The 15,089-nt window shown below is 34.6% G+C and overlaps 1 protein-coding gene across 5 annotated transcripts; it reads right to left on the bottom strand.

Moving 5' to 3' along the window:
- Positions 1 to 6,809: 6,809 nt before the first annotated feature.
- On the bottom strand, positions 6,810 to 13,909 carry LOC105669248 (glutamyl aminopeptidase-like). 5 transcript variants are annotated; one of them, XM_067353249.1, is made up of 17 exons: positions 13,692 to 13,909; positions 12,880 to 13,172; positions 12,724 to 12,773; positions 11,653 to 11,911; positions 10,906 to 11,296; positions 10,664 to 10,811; positions 10,293 to 10,581; positions 9,999 to 10,169; positions 9,820 to 9,917; positions 9,596 to 9,730; positions 9,220 to 9,524; positions 9,067 to 9,152; positions 8,861 to 8,988; positions 8,502 to 8,717; positions 8,183 to 8,426; positions 7,955 to 8,090; positions 6,810 to 7,849 (listed from the first exon to the last, which is right to left on the bottom strand). In XM_067353249.1, the coding sequence occupies exons 4-17, from the start codon at positions 11,873 to 11,875 to the stop codon at positions 7,468 to 7,470; spliced, it is 2,952 nt and encodes a 983-aa protein (XP_067209350.1). In that variant the 5' UTR covers positions 11,876 to 11,911; positions 12,724 to 12,773; positions 12,880 to 13,172; positions 13,692 to 13,909; the 3' UTR covers positions 6,810 to 7,467. The 5 variants fall into 5 exon arrangements, with proteins under 5 accessions (XP_067209350.1, XP_067209349.1, XP_067209351.1 ...); XM_067353248.1 differs by having other exon boundaries at positions 12,724 to 12,776; XM_067353250.1 differs by lacking the exon at positions 12,724 to 12,773.
- Positions 13,910 to 15,089: the final 1,180 nt, after the last annotated feature.

Here is a 15,089-nt window from a genome sequence, read left to right on the forward strand (position 1 = left end):
GCAACCGCAAAAATCCTTCGGGTGCTTTAATCGTAAACTTCGGTCTGTAAACACCTGCTGCGTTGTTGCGGGATCTAAAGTGACGCAGTAAAGGAAAATTTATGGCGAGAATAAAGTTAAGCTGCCTTTGCTGTCGCGCGTAGTCTCGTGGACATCTCATTCTCTCGAAAACTTCCGCTTACCTCCTGTAATGGCGCTTAATTGCCAATTCCGGCGCTCGTCGATGGCGTAATTTTTCATTAGCAACTTTCCTTGAGTCGACTCTGTTCTTTTGGGTCGTTGTGTTGGACCAAATGACTTTTAAAAGAACATTCTTTGACGGCGCAAACCTTACACGACTGACCTTTTCCTTCGTTTATGCGCGTCGTATTTTTCGCGCTCGCTCGTTTTACTTATTCGATAGAATGAAAAGCGCATCTCTAATTGCATTTATAATTTATTTTTTAATTAATAATTTTTCCGCTTCATTATTTAAGATTACTCGCAATTTTAATTATTTATAATTTATTCAGACGCACTCATCGTGCGCTTGTGACTCCACAGATCTTGGAGTAAGTCTAGGTTTCGAACTTTATTCGTTCATTTTGTGCGATTCACGTACATTTCCATTTTCTCATCCCTTTCCTGTTATTGTTCCTGTCATTCTCTCTCAGTAACATCCACCTGAACTTCCTTCGATTGGTCTTTCTGCATTTTCATCAGCATCGCTTGCGGCACTCGCAGAAGAAAGAACGAAGTCCACTCCCCACGCGCATACTGAATAGAAACTACTCATTCAGCCTAGAGCATCGTAGGAACTTTTTACGGGAATGAAATTTTACAGTTTTCGCCTGTATGTTCACAGGATTGAATGTATAATACTAACAAATGGTAGTTGGAAAGTCATCAAATCCTCCTGATTTCATAAACACTTCGATGGAGTCAATTGGAAACAAAATTGGATAACCGTGTAAAAAAACTGGATAACCATAAAGTTTAAACAGATAAAGAATATAATTTTATATAATGTCTTTCAATTTATAAATTGTAATATATTCACATGTTTTCATTCTAGAATTATGCTGCTATCAAAATGATTCGTTAGATGAGATAAAAATAGATAGAAAAAAAAATTTGCCATCGAAAACGATAAAAGTTATATCTTTTCGGCTTCGAAAGATCGCTACGTCTTCCTGTTTCTCGTTTCCTGACCTTGCTATTGATAGGAGGCTTCTAACTGTACGATATAAAAATAAAATTCCAGAACGAATCTATGATGTGGCGTGACGTGACCGAAAAACATGGCCCCCATTCATTTCAATGAAATATTACAAGAAATATTACAAAAGCGTTGTGCTTAAGCTGTCAACGCGACATAGTCTCGCCGAAATAGCGAAATTATCATCTCTGTATACGAAAAGACATTTCGTGATGCAAAGAGAGAAATATACATAGATTTATCTGTTTTCTTTTGTACATCGGTAGCCAAATCCCTGTTGCAGAACCGCCCATTATAACTTTTACAATCTGCATGTGTAAAAATCGCAGCAGCGCAATGCGAAGTTTAAACAGTTAACATGAGCCAATCGATCGATTTAGTTTATTGCGTCCTCGACTCGACGCTTTAACTTTGGCGTATTTCAAATAGAACGCATTTGGATCCGAATCGGATCTTGTATTAAAGCCTGCACGCCAAAATATGATAAGCTCCAAAATGTAAAATAGGTGATAAAATATAAAAAAATCTAAAGTATAAGATCGGAGATTTCAACCGTTTTTTGCATATTGATTACATTTAATTGTAAATTAATTATAAATATTATATTCGATTTGGTTTGGATCTTATGCGACAGAAACGCTTTAAATACAGTTCAGAATCCAGTGCGTTACAATAAAATAATTGTAAAAGAGAAGAATGCTTTTGAAACAAACACTTCAATTTCACGATTGTTTTCATTTCTCACTTAACGAGCCGAAAAAAGGGCTAACAGAACCCTCGTTTCGCGTATTTCTCAACCTCGACAGAGGTCAAATAGAATTATTATTTGCGGGAACAGCTCGTCTGGAAGAGAAAGGAAAAAGAATTGGAGAACGCGTACCTATAGCGCGAGTACGATTGACTTTTTGCTCAAGTTCACGAAGTTATTTGACAGGCGGCAACTCTGCGCGAGTAAATAGTTCGTGTCGACAATTTTTCAACGTCTGGAAAAACTAGAAATTTTCCTTCTACATCATGTTACAACTTCTTTTCATTGCGTTAAAGATCTTGTTAGCGATTTTAAGCAGTTTTAAATGACATATTTCCCAAATATGCGATTGCGATAAAATAAAATGATAATAGATAATCGTGTACAATTTATCCCAGTCGTCCTCTTGCAACACTCGTCATTTTATAAACATTTATGCCTTGTCCTTATAATTTAGAGGAGAAAGTATATGACCCGAGTGTCACTATGCCCATTTCGCAAACTTCTCATCTACGTGTGTTTCAAGGGCCAAAGTTTGTTTATGTTAGGCTGACGGGTAATATTGGAGAAGTTTGTGAATGTAATGTAATTTGGTTATATTTGCAAAGTGTTCAAAATTGTCTTGCCTCGGCAAAACAAGGAGGCTTCATGAATCCGTGGAATAATGAAGTTTATGAACGTAACAAGCTAAATCCCCGTTCGTTTTAATTAATTTCATAAAAGATAACATTGCCCTTGTCAGTAGAAATTTGCAAAAACATTATTATTTCTTGAGAAACAAATTACAGTAAAGGGGAAACAAATTGCAATAAATTCCTCATTAGCTTGTAAATTATATTAACAACGATAGCTCTTCATTTTCATTATCCTTTATATTTAGCATTTTCTCATGCTTCTCTTCGTGCCTCAAAGCAAGCGCGATTCAGCTTGAGATAAATGCGCGCGGTGATAAGAGCCAGGCAAAAATCGCGAAATCGAAAAAATAGGTAATGGATTTTGCAAATGCAACGCTATATATCTTATCGCGTATGGATCGATCGCGTACATTTTCATTGACACTGCGAGATACTCTTATTTCCGACGCAAGGGGAATAATAGAGAACGGACAGAATTTTTTCATATATCATAAAACTGCTTAATTGCAATGTATTCGAATAAAAAGGCCTCTTGCGATGTCTCTCTCATTGATTACACGTAAGAAAAGAACGAAGGGTCCGTTTCACGATTTCATTATGTTACTTTAATGCTTCTCCCGTTGATTCAAGTTCTATTCATCACCTTTCCCAATACTTTTTCTCGCGATTACAGCGCAACGATATAACAACGTGCACGTGTAATGTTTCTTTCATCTTCTTATTAGCGAAGTTTGATCGAAGTTCCACGCCAAGTAGCCCGCGAAGTACTTCTTGCGTTGCCAGCGCAGAGCAAATTGCTCTCCCTCGAGAATTCCGTGGAACTCTACATCGGAACTCTACATCGAAACGTTATTATTTTATGCATAGAGAAGTTATGCATTTCTCATGGCAATCATTAAGAAATTCGAGATTATATTATTCGGAAAAAGAAAGTTCGACTTAAGAAACTTTGCTTTACCGGTCCGCTTTTTATCGCGCGCTGAATTTTGCATTTATGTTTCATAAGCACATTTTACTCATGCAAGAACCGTAGAATTATTCATTTTAGATGTCTAAGAGTGTATAAATAATTTCGTCACTGATAAAAATAACAATACTGAAATAAGCGATCGATTCAAAATATTCTCTATTATTACACCGACTTATTGCCAATTTTGGATTTTGGCATACCTTTTTTCGTATTCTTTCAGCATGAATCCCTATTATTCCCCTTGCAATCTGGAGCAGAGAAGACAGCATCCGTGGGACTTCATTCAATTTCTCATAACAATGTGGAGGTATTATCTCGTCGTATCGGTGGTATAATTGCGCCCATTCCTGCATAGAGAAATCGGCGAACAATTCGGGACAATATCAGAGCATCCCGAAAAAGGTCCTCTGAGGCAATTCTCCGAAGCAAGCGGTAGCGAATCGTCTCTTACTTTTTACGATCACCAGATACGTATTCTTCGAAAGCCGCGGCCCGACAATTCGTGAGATTATCCGACTGCATCAGCATGTCTGCCCTCGCCGATCCTGAAAAAAAAGCAATGCACATGTCAGAATTGCCACGATTGCCCGCGAACGGCTGGATGATCTAGAAGAACGTCAGTAATAATAACGTCGACTCTTGACACGAAAGAAATCCGTAGATCGAGCAAAATCCGCAAGAACCGCAGACGATCACGATTCAATTAAAGATAGATACGTACCGTTTATTTCTGTCTTTTCTTTGCGGAACAGCGATGTCGGAGAATCGCGAGTGTATTTACAAACCTAAAAGAGAGGAGTCAGTGCGCATTAACAAAGAAATTGCGTGGAATAAAGGAAATTACGAGCTTGAAAACTGAATGGACTGAGATTAACTTGAGACAATAGTTTTACATCCTACGAGCAGAATTATGTACAGCAAAGAGGGAGGGAGAGAGACGGAGAGAGAGAGAGAGAGAGAGAGAGTGAGAGAGAGAGAGAGAGAGAGGAAAAGGAAGAAAAATCTTAATCCTCGTGGTTTCCTGTAATACTTGGAAACTCGTTTATCTCCGTTCGTTGAAACGCAGAGACGGAAATATAGCTGATATTAATTGTCGGGGCGGCGTTCCTCTCGCCATCGTTCTTTCCATCGCAAATTGCCTTAATCTTTCGGTCTGTTTCAACCCCCGCCGAGCCTCGATTGCAAGTATGTAATACATGACGCACGAAAGCGTCGCGAACGTAACTGCAACGTCAATAAAAGAAGATGAGACATAAGTGACCAGCGCGACTCTTAAATTACGTATAAATTATTACACTGGTTTATCTCAGCCGGTTATAGCTCGATCGTGTCCGGATGTGCGTTAGACGAGATAATATTATTTCGGAATGTGCTCGTTACACATTTAAAATGCTTTGCAGGATATTCTCATGCACGCTACGCGATTTTCCTCGAAGGCTAATACGTGGCTAATCGCACATACGTGCTCATATGGCACAAAGGGCTTTGCGGATTTGCAAATTCGATGCAATTAACTGCTTTTTCCATCTTAGAAAGAGCTTTATTCCGTAACATAACGTAACTGTTGAAATTGGATTTTCATTGCACATGGCATTTCTCCGTCTCTCTTTCTCTCAATGCATATTGCCTAACGAAACACACACATATCGTGGCACTTACCGTTAAATTTAATTAATAAAACCACTTTTACTCTTTTCTATCAATATTGCCATCGAACAGCAATTTAATCACTTGTGAGTATATAAAAACTTGTGAGTAATATAAAAATATTCAATGGAATGCTCTTCGCGCAGAGTCAGTGAACGTTTAACGATTTCATGTGTTAATCCGGTGACACATATATGCTCATATAGGAAGCTCAGGTTGGAATAAATCTGTTCTGATAACTAAGTCGAGGGATGAAAGTATACACGATGTCCTTCACTACTGAATCTTCCTTCATCATTAATACAAAGTAGCGGACAGTCACAAAACAATAACTCATCTAACAAGAAAATAAAATGAATTAATTTTTTTTTTTTAAACAAAGTTGTTTTGATATTTTTTACCACACTTCTAATTTCTTGACTCAATTCATAGGTCATCGACCGTTGAATTAATTAGTGCTCGCAGAAGCGCTGTATCATGTTTCTTGCATGTTCCCACGACGTGGAGAATTGTAAGACGTAAGAAAGTTTACAATTTGTCATAGTATATCAAGTCATTACATAATTTAAGCCTCACACGGTTGTAGAATGATTAGACTGAAAGAAAATAATGCAGTATCGAATGATAAAAAAAGAATGATTGACACATTTGCTGCATAAATGAAGTATATAAATAGAATCTCTGGAATGACCAATATATAAAATTAAGATCAATCTAATAAAAATATATAGAATGAAAAAATTTATAACCTTACAATGGAATAGCTACAAATACCTTAATAGAAAATGATGATAATTTGTGTTATAAAAGATATTTTTTGCGGTATTATTCCGCAAAAGGGAGGCTATGTTGTTTGCGTCGATGTAATGGAACCGCAACATATTTTAATTAGTTGTGTAACCAACGTTTTGTTGGATGTCATATTGCAGCGCGTCTGTTTACATCATGTCAAAGTGATATACACGACGCTTTGAGAGTCGTTTCATATCTCGAATTTATGCGTTGTATTTTTTGCCGTTGAATCCACTTGGAAATCACTCGCAACTCAATAGTGCAAATAAAACAGGAAGCGATCCATACTACTCCGCGTTGCACACATTTTTCCGTGAGCCGTTGTACCTCGTAGAAAATATTTTCACTGTCGCCCGACGTTCGTTACATCGCGAAGTGTTGTCGACATAGTTTCCGCGCGCAATATTTTCGACTAGCGCACGTTGAAATGACGAGGCGAATCAGTTTATCCCTCTCGAGTAAAAAAATAGATCGCTAGTTTGACCACGTAGCAAAATTTTCAAAGTTTGCGATGGGTGAAACAAATCTTTATTTTCTTTTATTTTTATCAGATTCTTTGCTCTGGAAAAGGATATATTATGTTAAGCAAAGTTCGTGATGAAATATGCTTTTGCGTGTGTCTTAAGATAAATTAAAACCCTTGCCACCTACATTATTTTATTTACGGCAATAATCGGCCAATCGAACACATATTAAACCAGTTATGAAGAAAATAGAGCGCAATACAATCAATCTCATAATAGATCCGACCTTTTTCATGTGCGACATACGAAGCAATTTGAGATCCAAAGTCGGGGGAAAAATATCTAAAATATTGCGTTTGATCGCAAAAAATTGTATTTGTATAAAGTTGTATATAATTTAATACAAGATTTTTTTATAAATATATTGCTCATAACAGATATACATATGTGCTAGCAATTATGAAAGTGACTGAAGTAAAAAAATCAGAAAAATTGCATTTTTTATTTATATTTGGAAAAAAGCAAATTTTTTCCTCAAAGAAGACTTACATTATAAAAATAAATTCGAATTGATTTCAATCGTGAAAAAAGCAATTTTATTAAAAATGTTTTAAATTTATCGAAACGCAAAAGCCGAAATATCTCAAATAAAAAAATACACTGAAATCACTTTCAATAGAATCACTTGCAATACTCATCATAAAATGCAGACTGATGTTTCGTATTTACCATAGCCGTACTGTCACGATAATCACGTAACAGGCTAAAAATTTTAATCACAATGTATATTCAGCGTACTGAACACAGATTTCCTGATTGCCTCTGTGTAATAAGTAGTAACTCTTATAATACTATGCAAAATTATGATAAAATATCTTCATCTTCAATGAAGATTTCGTGTACAAGAAAATGTACAAGAACCGGTAGACTCCAAGTCTTTTTGTCTTCACATTAATATCACGCGTATCGAAATATTCTTTTGTTCATATTATTACATAAACACACTCACATTATTAAAACATTTTCTGCATGAATTCTTTTTGAGCCAACTGATCGAATATTTTGCCATATTTAGCAACCCATTTGATATTTTTCGTAACAGTCTCAAGAGCTTTGACTCGATAGTTTTTACCGGCACCAGCTTCGGGATATTTCGCAAAAAAGCTGTTCATCTCTTCCAACTTGGTTTGCGTGGCAAATGAGCTTGTAATACTCGGTATAAGTTGTCCAAGATAACGGTCGTTCAATGTGTATCTATCCACCAGGAAATTCCAGTTATTGCGTACCCAATCCCATACTAGCGATGTACCAAGGGGATTTCTCGAAATTGTAATTAAGCAATTCAAGAAATCTTGAGTGCGAATAATTTTCTCATCTTTAGCTTTCTCAATGTATCTAAATAGATAAAAGAAAAATAATATACATATTATTTGATTTTGAATAAGACTTATCTCAGAATAAATATTTGTAAATATTGTCGATAGTAAACTTGATACTAACTCTGCTAACATCTTAGTAGATTTTATACCAGCCAATCCAGTCATCAACTTATTTCTTTCGCTTGAATCAGTCTCAAATTTTAATTTGTTGAACAAATAATTCCAATTCTCATCTTGAGCCGATTCATGATACACACCTAATGAAAAATTTGTTTTATTAAGGTTTTTAATAATTTTATGATATAGTGTATTGCGTAATGGATGGTACAATTGCGTCAGATAAACTAACCAAAGTGATAAACTAATTCACGAATGTCAGGATGTAGCACCATTCGTTCGTTCAGATGTTCTTCAAGAAGAATTTTAGCTTGGCTCAAGCATTCATAATTCTGCATTTGACAGGCAAATTTGAGTATTATCGGACGCACTCTCCTGTGAATATGAGATAACGGCACATTTTCTTCTTCGACAGTATTATTGACCGTCCAAGTTACATCCGAATATATAGTCTTAACTAAACGTGCAGCGAATTTCTGAAATTATATTAATTATACACGTAAAAATAATTTTCGCAGCGACAAAAAATAATATTCTGACTGATATATTACCTGAAGTATATATGCAGAATCTGATACTGTGTCCCTGGAGTTTAACAAAGTATAAATAGATACCAATTTCGAACTCGCGACTTCCCATGGAGCAGAGTGATATTCCTCTGTGAGATATTCACACATGAGTAGCACGGTCTCATAATCTAATTCACCGGCCTCAGCTAAACTAAAGGCATCGTTCAAAAGATTTGCTCGATCCAATACCGATAATCTCTGTAATAAAAAAGGAAAAAAATACAAAACAATAATAAAACACATGCAAAGTTAATTAAAAAAGAAGCTGAAACAAGATCAAAACAAAATTTTATTTTCTTATTTTACATTAAATTGCAAAAGAGAAAGTTAAGCGAATTTACCGTATGATGACTTCGAAGCAGTTCAGTAAAGTTAGTCCACTCTTGTGGTGAATAATTAACTCGATAATAACCTACTTGATCCACGTTAAATTTGATCCACTTAGTATTTGCGTCAACTTCAACTACCACTATAAAATAATTTTTTACATAGAAAGTAAAACAAAACGTTTCTTACAGATTGTAAATTACAAAATTAAAATGCATACGTTCACTCGCATCCTTATCGAACCATACAAGAGTAGGATACTCAACCTTGTTTGTGATATAAGTAATTGGTATAGTCCACTTATATCTATAAGATGTAACACAATCGTTAAATAAATTTCTTCACCATATTATTTAAATATAAAATAACCTACCCATATTTCGATTTTGAAGGATCGGATTTTGAATCCGGATCAGCCAAGAATCGCTTTTGTGTTAATATATACGTGCTGTTGTCTTCAGATTTGTTCACACTGATAACGGGATAACCTTCCTGCCGTGTCCAAGTATCCATTATACTAGTTATGTTCAATGTTTTTCCAATCCCTTCTTGAAAAATGTTGAAGAGATCCGCAGTTTGCGCATTTGCGTAGGAATATTTATGCAAATAAACACTGATACCACCAAAAAAAATAGGGTGCGGAAGAAAGTTTTCCATCATGCGAATTACAGATGCTCCCTAAAATAAAAAATTTGAATGGAATAAAAAATAAAAATTACAAAATAATTAAGAGTATACTGTAATCATACCTTTTTATACGTTATATCATTAAACAGTGCAGTTATCTCATCTGGATTTTTAACCTCATGAACAATGGGATTAGAGCTCAATGTTGAATCAGTAATGAATACAGGATGCATATTATGAACCACAAAGTCATCCATCTGAAAAAAACATTTGCTTATGAATATCTGAAATACTTATTCATATATCTTGATAAATATTATATATATATAATTATCAAAAAACTAACATATCCATTGTTTGGATAAATATCATTTGCACACTTATATGACATGAATGTAGCAAAACCTTCGTTGAGCCATAAATCATTCCACCAGGCTAAAGTAACTGTAAAAAAAGAATATGTCCCATGTTTCTATTAATTCACATTTGATTCAATTAAAATAGTGTACATACAGAAATACTTACCAAGATTTCCAAACCACATATGAGCAAATTCGTGACAGATTACATTAATAACATCACGTTTATCGAAGATGGAATTACTGAAATCATCATAAAGAATTCTTGCTTCTCTATAAGTTACTAAACCCCAATTTTCCATAGCGCCAGATACAAAATCAGGGATAGCAACCATATCTGCACAGAAAATAATTATATAAGAATTAAGCTATCAAGATCTTCAAATTTATATTGTTATTTAAAATTTTATTTTATTTAAATGAATAAAACTTTATTCGTAAATCTTTATTGAATACTCACCAAGTTTTGGTAATGGATAATCTACATCGAATAAATTTATATAATACTCGATAGCTTTTACAGCAGTCTCCACGGCAAGATAGCCTTTTCCTTTCGAATGTACTTTTGAAGAGTAAATACTGACAGGAAATTCTCGACGCTCCCTCGTCGGTCCTTTCGGCCTTCCTTTTGCCATTTTAGTGTCAGCAACAAAATCACTGACAATAAAACAAGCTAAGTATGTCGACATGGGTACAGTTTTTGCAAAAGTCACCATTGTTTCGCCACTTGTGATATTTGGTTCTATTTTCTAAAACAAAAAAAATAATCTTGATAAATTATTTGATTATTTTCAGAAATAATAATAATTAATACTGCTAAAAAGTATGTACCTCCACATTCATATTTGACAAGGCACTATAGCAACCATCTGTAGGATGAACCAACTGTACTGTAAATCTTGCCTTAAAATGGGGTTCATCAAAACAGGGGAAAGCTTGTCTGGCATAAGTTGGTTCAAATTTGGTAGTAGCAATATATCTATCATCAAAATGTACGAGATGCATTATAATCAGAAATCTTTCATAAAGTTTGTATACTTATTACATATAAAATAACAATCAACGTATACTACCTAGTTTTATTTAAAAATTTATTGAAGTATGTGCTGGAATAAAATCCAACTATTTTCTTTTTTAGATTTCCAGTAAAATTCAGAGTCAAGTCATACATTCCTGGCATAAGATCCTTCTCAGTTGATATGGTAAAGATTTCATATTCAGTAGGTTTGCTGATGGAAGAAATATTAATTTTATAATCCTCTTTTAGACCATGAGTTGTAATATCTGCAGATGTGATCTCGAGATCCTTCTGATGAAGAGCTATAAACTTCCTAGTGTCTTCGACACTGAAAAGAATAACCACCTTTCCAGAAAATGTTCCCTCATTAAGATCCGGGTGTAGTAAAAGATTATAATGTATGGGATAGACTTCTTTTGGCAATCTAAAGCTTGTAGTATCCATTGCTGTAAATACAAATAAATATCAGCACATACTTTGAAAGTAATAGATTTTATCTGACTGATATTATTGATCTCACATGTTGACATAATTAAGGAGGATGTATAAGGACAATATTTCCTCAACGGAAATTGAAAACAAAATTTGATTACTGGCTGACTGAATCTATAAATTCAAAGAAACATGACAAATGGATTCAGAAAAATTCTTATCAACGCATACATTCCATTTAACGGATAAATAATATGTGACACCAACGTACCGCCGTAAACAAAGCATTTCGTTGAACACGTGGCACAGTTCTTAATAACTATTTTTGAACATAAACACTTCAAAAATTCAATAAAAACAATGTTCTTACCGTTTTGATAGCTCGCAGCCACAACGGTTTTGTTCAGCAAAACGATCAATGTCACCAGAAAAGAACAGACCAAGCTTAAGATAAAACAGGCACCGCATAAGAAGCACAAGAACGCAATGGTAGTGTTGTTATAATGAGGCGATTTTGACGTTGTCGATGCCGTGTCGACTGCGTCAAAGTAATAGGCGCCGCCTTTCGGCCGATTTCCGACTTTGTTACCCATCTGGATGTGTGCGAGAGGGGATGCGTAATCTAATCTCTGTAATGTTTGTCAATAATTAAAAAATTAAAATGTTTAATTTCACGGAATCAACTGTGTGTGTGTGTGTGTGTGCTGCGATTGTCAGTCGTTTTTTTTTCAAAAAGGTCTTACGCGAAATTTAGAGCAAATAATTACTTGATCACTTTAAACACCTGTAATTTAAAAATTGTTACAAAAACATAAAAATAGAGAATACATATTATTTTCATTATTTATTATTTCTTAAATTGTGTATAATGAATCGTAACTAAAAAGATCAATATGAAATTAACTGACAAGAATACAGTTTTCTATTTTAAAGAATAGTTTTTGAATTCTGTAAAAATTAAAAATATCTGCTTCTCATGAATTTGAAACTACCTGTATATTTTATTACATTTGTTTATAATTTCACTTTATTTTGGTTTAAAAATAAATGAAAAAGTTGATTGCTCTATAATATCATAATATGATTCTCTATTAGTTCATTCAAGTTCACAACGCGAACTTCAACGCAAGCAGTAAGTGGCAGTTATGATCTCTCAATCGTTTCTTAGAAACAAATTATCGAATTAAAAGGTGCACCGTGTTTTGCTATGCTCAATTGCATTCGATGCAAAACAGAATTATGTATGACTTATTTTACGCACATAGTACGCATGCAAGGCTTTGCGTATACAAACCGCATCTATTAAATTTAAGATTTTCTGTTACTGTATTTTTATTGTAATAAAATTGTGTGAATTCCTAAGAAATCAATATGTTTTTTAAAAATTATGTTATCTTGCAATCTATAAGTATAATAATAATAAACACAATAAAATTTTTACCTGAATGTTCTTAAAGAATTAGACAGTATCGCATTTTACACAGTCGCTATCTGCTAGCATAGTAAAATAGATTGTATCTTAATTTTATAAAAATCTAAAATTTTTAAAAATATTTAATAAAAATCGGATTATGCGATAAAGTCTGTTTATTCGTACTTCCTCGTATTTGTAACTGTTGTCCTCGTCTTATTTTGTCGACTGAACTGTACTGTGTACTGAATACTGTAGCAGCTGTTCGATCACTATTACAATTCCACGATTTTAACTGTTCATCGCACTATACACGTCTGTAATGTCCAAGTGTCTCGCAAGATTTTGCGATCTGTCCGATCAACAGTGTTTATTTCTGACACGTCTATCGACACTCTCACTTTTTTTGTCCTTCCTTTGAGCGCCACTTTCAGAACGGTCAAGGCGATCGTAATCTAGTTTTACTGGTGACGTTGGTGCTGCAGAATTTTTAATTTATAAATAACAATATTATAGAAGATTGAAAAAGATACCTTCTTTTTTTTTTGAAAGACACGCGATGAGTATCTATAGATATACAAATATATCTTTCGCCAGTCATCGAACCGCTCTGCAATTATTTTCGATAAACATGCAAAAGATTGTCTTCTTATTTCGTTTTTCTATCTAATAAAATCAAAGTCGAGATGTTTGAAATAATTGCAAATAATTCTTCTACTTTCTACGCTCTATTTTCACGATTCATTTTTAAAGCCATTGAAATCTAATTTCTTAAGTAGTCGCACTAATTTTTTAAAGTAGTCTCATTTCTTGTGTATCACGAAGAGGAAAACGCAGTCTGATCGATCGGTGATATCTTTTCAAAGATTTTTATTAATGTTTGCGATAGTGCATTAATCCATTAAAGTTTCCCTAAGTCTAATGATCTCATTATCGCATTTTCTGATTCTGAAAAAAAATATCACGATTGCTGTTATTTTTTCACGTATTCTCTGTACCTTTCACTTCATAAGAGTTCTTCCATTGCTTGATAAACCAAAGTGCACAGCAATAAATGCGTAATTCAAATTCAACACGAGAGCAAAGAATGCTCTTAAAACATGAAACTTGTAAAGCTTCGTGGAAACATTTCACAGTTCAAAATCTATTCAATCTATTATTCAATTCTGTTTTGATCTCTTCCCCGCTCGATCATCCGAGAGAAACTGTGACACTATCGTCGGCGTCGGTATGCGAGAGTCGATTTTGCGACGAAAATCGCTCCTAATTGAATATGACACAGCGCGACACGGCCGACTTGCATTCGAATTCGCGAGCAATTGAGTCGAATTAGCTGTCGCGTACGCACATGTTCATTAACATTCGCCGAAATTGATGCAATTAGCGGATCACCGGCCGCGAGGCGAGGGAAATAAGTGGAGCGCACCCACACCGTATTTTAAAAGCGCAATTAAGAGCGCTTGATTCATTCATGTCGTTCACCAGGATAATATTCAATCAAACATATGAATAAAATGAGGAAACGTAGTCCTGCAGTTGCTATTCGTTTACAAAGAAATAAAATTTTAACTAAAATAGCAACATAAAGTTTCAATAAAATCAATTTTAAAAATACTCGACAATTTTTAAAAATTTCTGCACTTTATCGAATCGTGATCATATCAAATAGTTCCAGAAGTTATCGCGTTATCGATGGATTTAATAATAATATTTTTGTGCAGTTGCGATTACTTGACTCGATAAGATTTATTTGTTTTTCGCTTTCAATTTGCAGTTTATTCTACGATGTTTTCATTCTATATAGACCTACGTGATGGATTCTCGTAAAAGTTGCGAAATGATTCATTACGTATATCCGGCGTAGGTATCGTAAAACAGTCAAGCTTTTCGCAAATTGTTTGATATCTTGTTAAAATTGTATGTACGAGCAAAGATGTACTTTTATCGGGAATTGCAAATATTATGACATGCAATCAAACGATCCCACGTAATATGTATACACGCAAGGATAGGGCGAAAATCTAGAAACGACAGAAATTTCACAATGCAAAATTATGCAAACATGCGCCCGGATGTCGCAAAGGTGCGACCCGTTCTAGGAAACCCTGTGATTAAGCAAAGCAATTATTAGCACTTTAGAGAGGATACACAATCTATACGATGCGCTGCTATGCGAATAAGTTGCAATTTCGTCACTTTGTTACCTCGTATTCGACTATCTGTCGAAGTGAAATGCGCGACGGTACTCGAATGATAGGTAATTAAGCTATAGTAGATAAATGTAATTAATGAACGTTGGATGCGTTATATAACAATTATAAAAGATACGAATCCGCCCACTGAAACCGCCCAACGTCGATCGTCCACGACAAGTGACGTGACAGGAGAACAGCATC

Source organism: Linepithema humile, chromosome 4, assembly GCF_040581485.1.
Source record: "Linepithema humile isolate Giens D197 chromosome 4, Lhum_UNIL_v1.0, whole genome shotgun sequence".
In the NCBI taxonomy this organism is placed as follows: domain Eukaryota; kingdom Metazoa; phylum Arthropoda; class Insecta; order Hymenoptera; family Formicidae; genus Linepithema; species Linepithema humile.

Excerpts from the sequence above, each read along its gene's own strand:
- LOC105669248 (XM_012362109.2), bottom strand. The coding sequence starts at position 11,875 with ATGGGTAACAAAGTCGGAAATCGGCCGAAAGGCGGCGCCTATTACTTT. Across the intron at positions 11,297-11,652 it reads GGCTGCGAGCTATCAAAACG|CAATGGATACTACAAGCTTT; the intron begins GTAAGAACATTG and ends TTGTATTTACAG. Across the intron at positions 10,812-10,905 it reads AAATTTTTAAATAAAACTAG|ATATATTGCTACTACCAAAT; the intron begins GTAGTATACGTT and ends TTTTGATGATAG.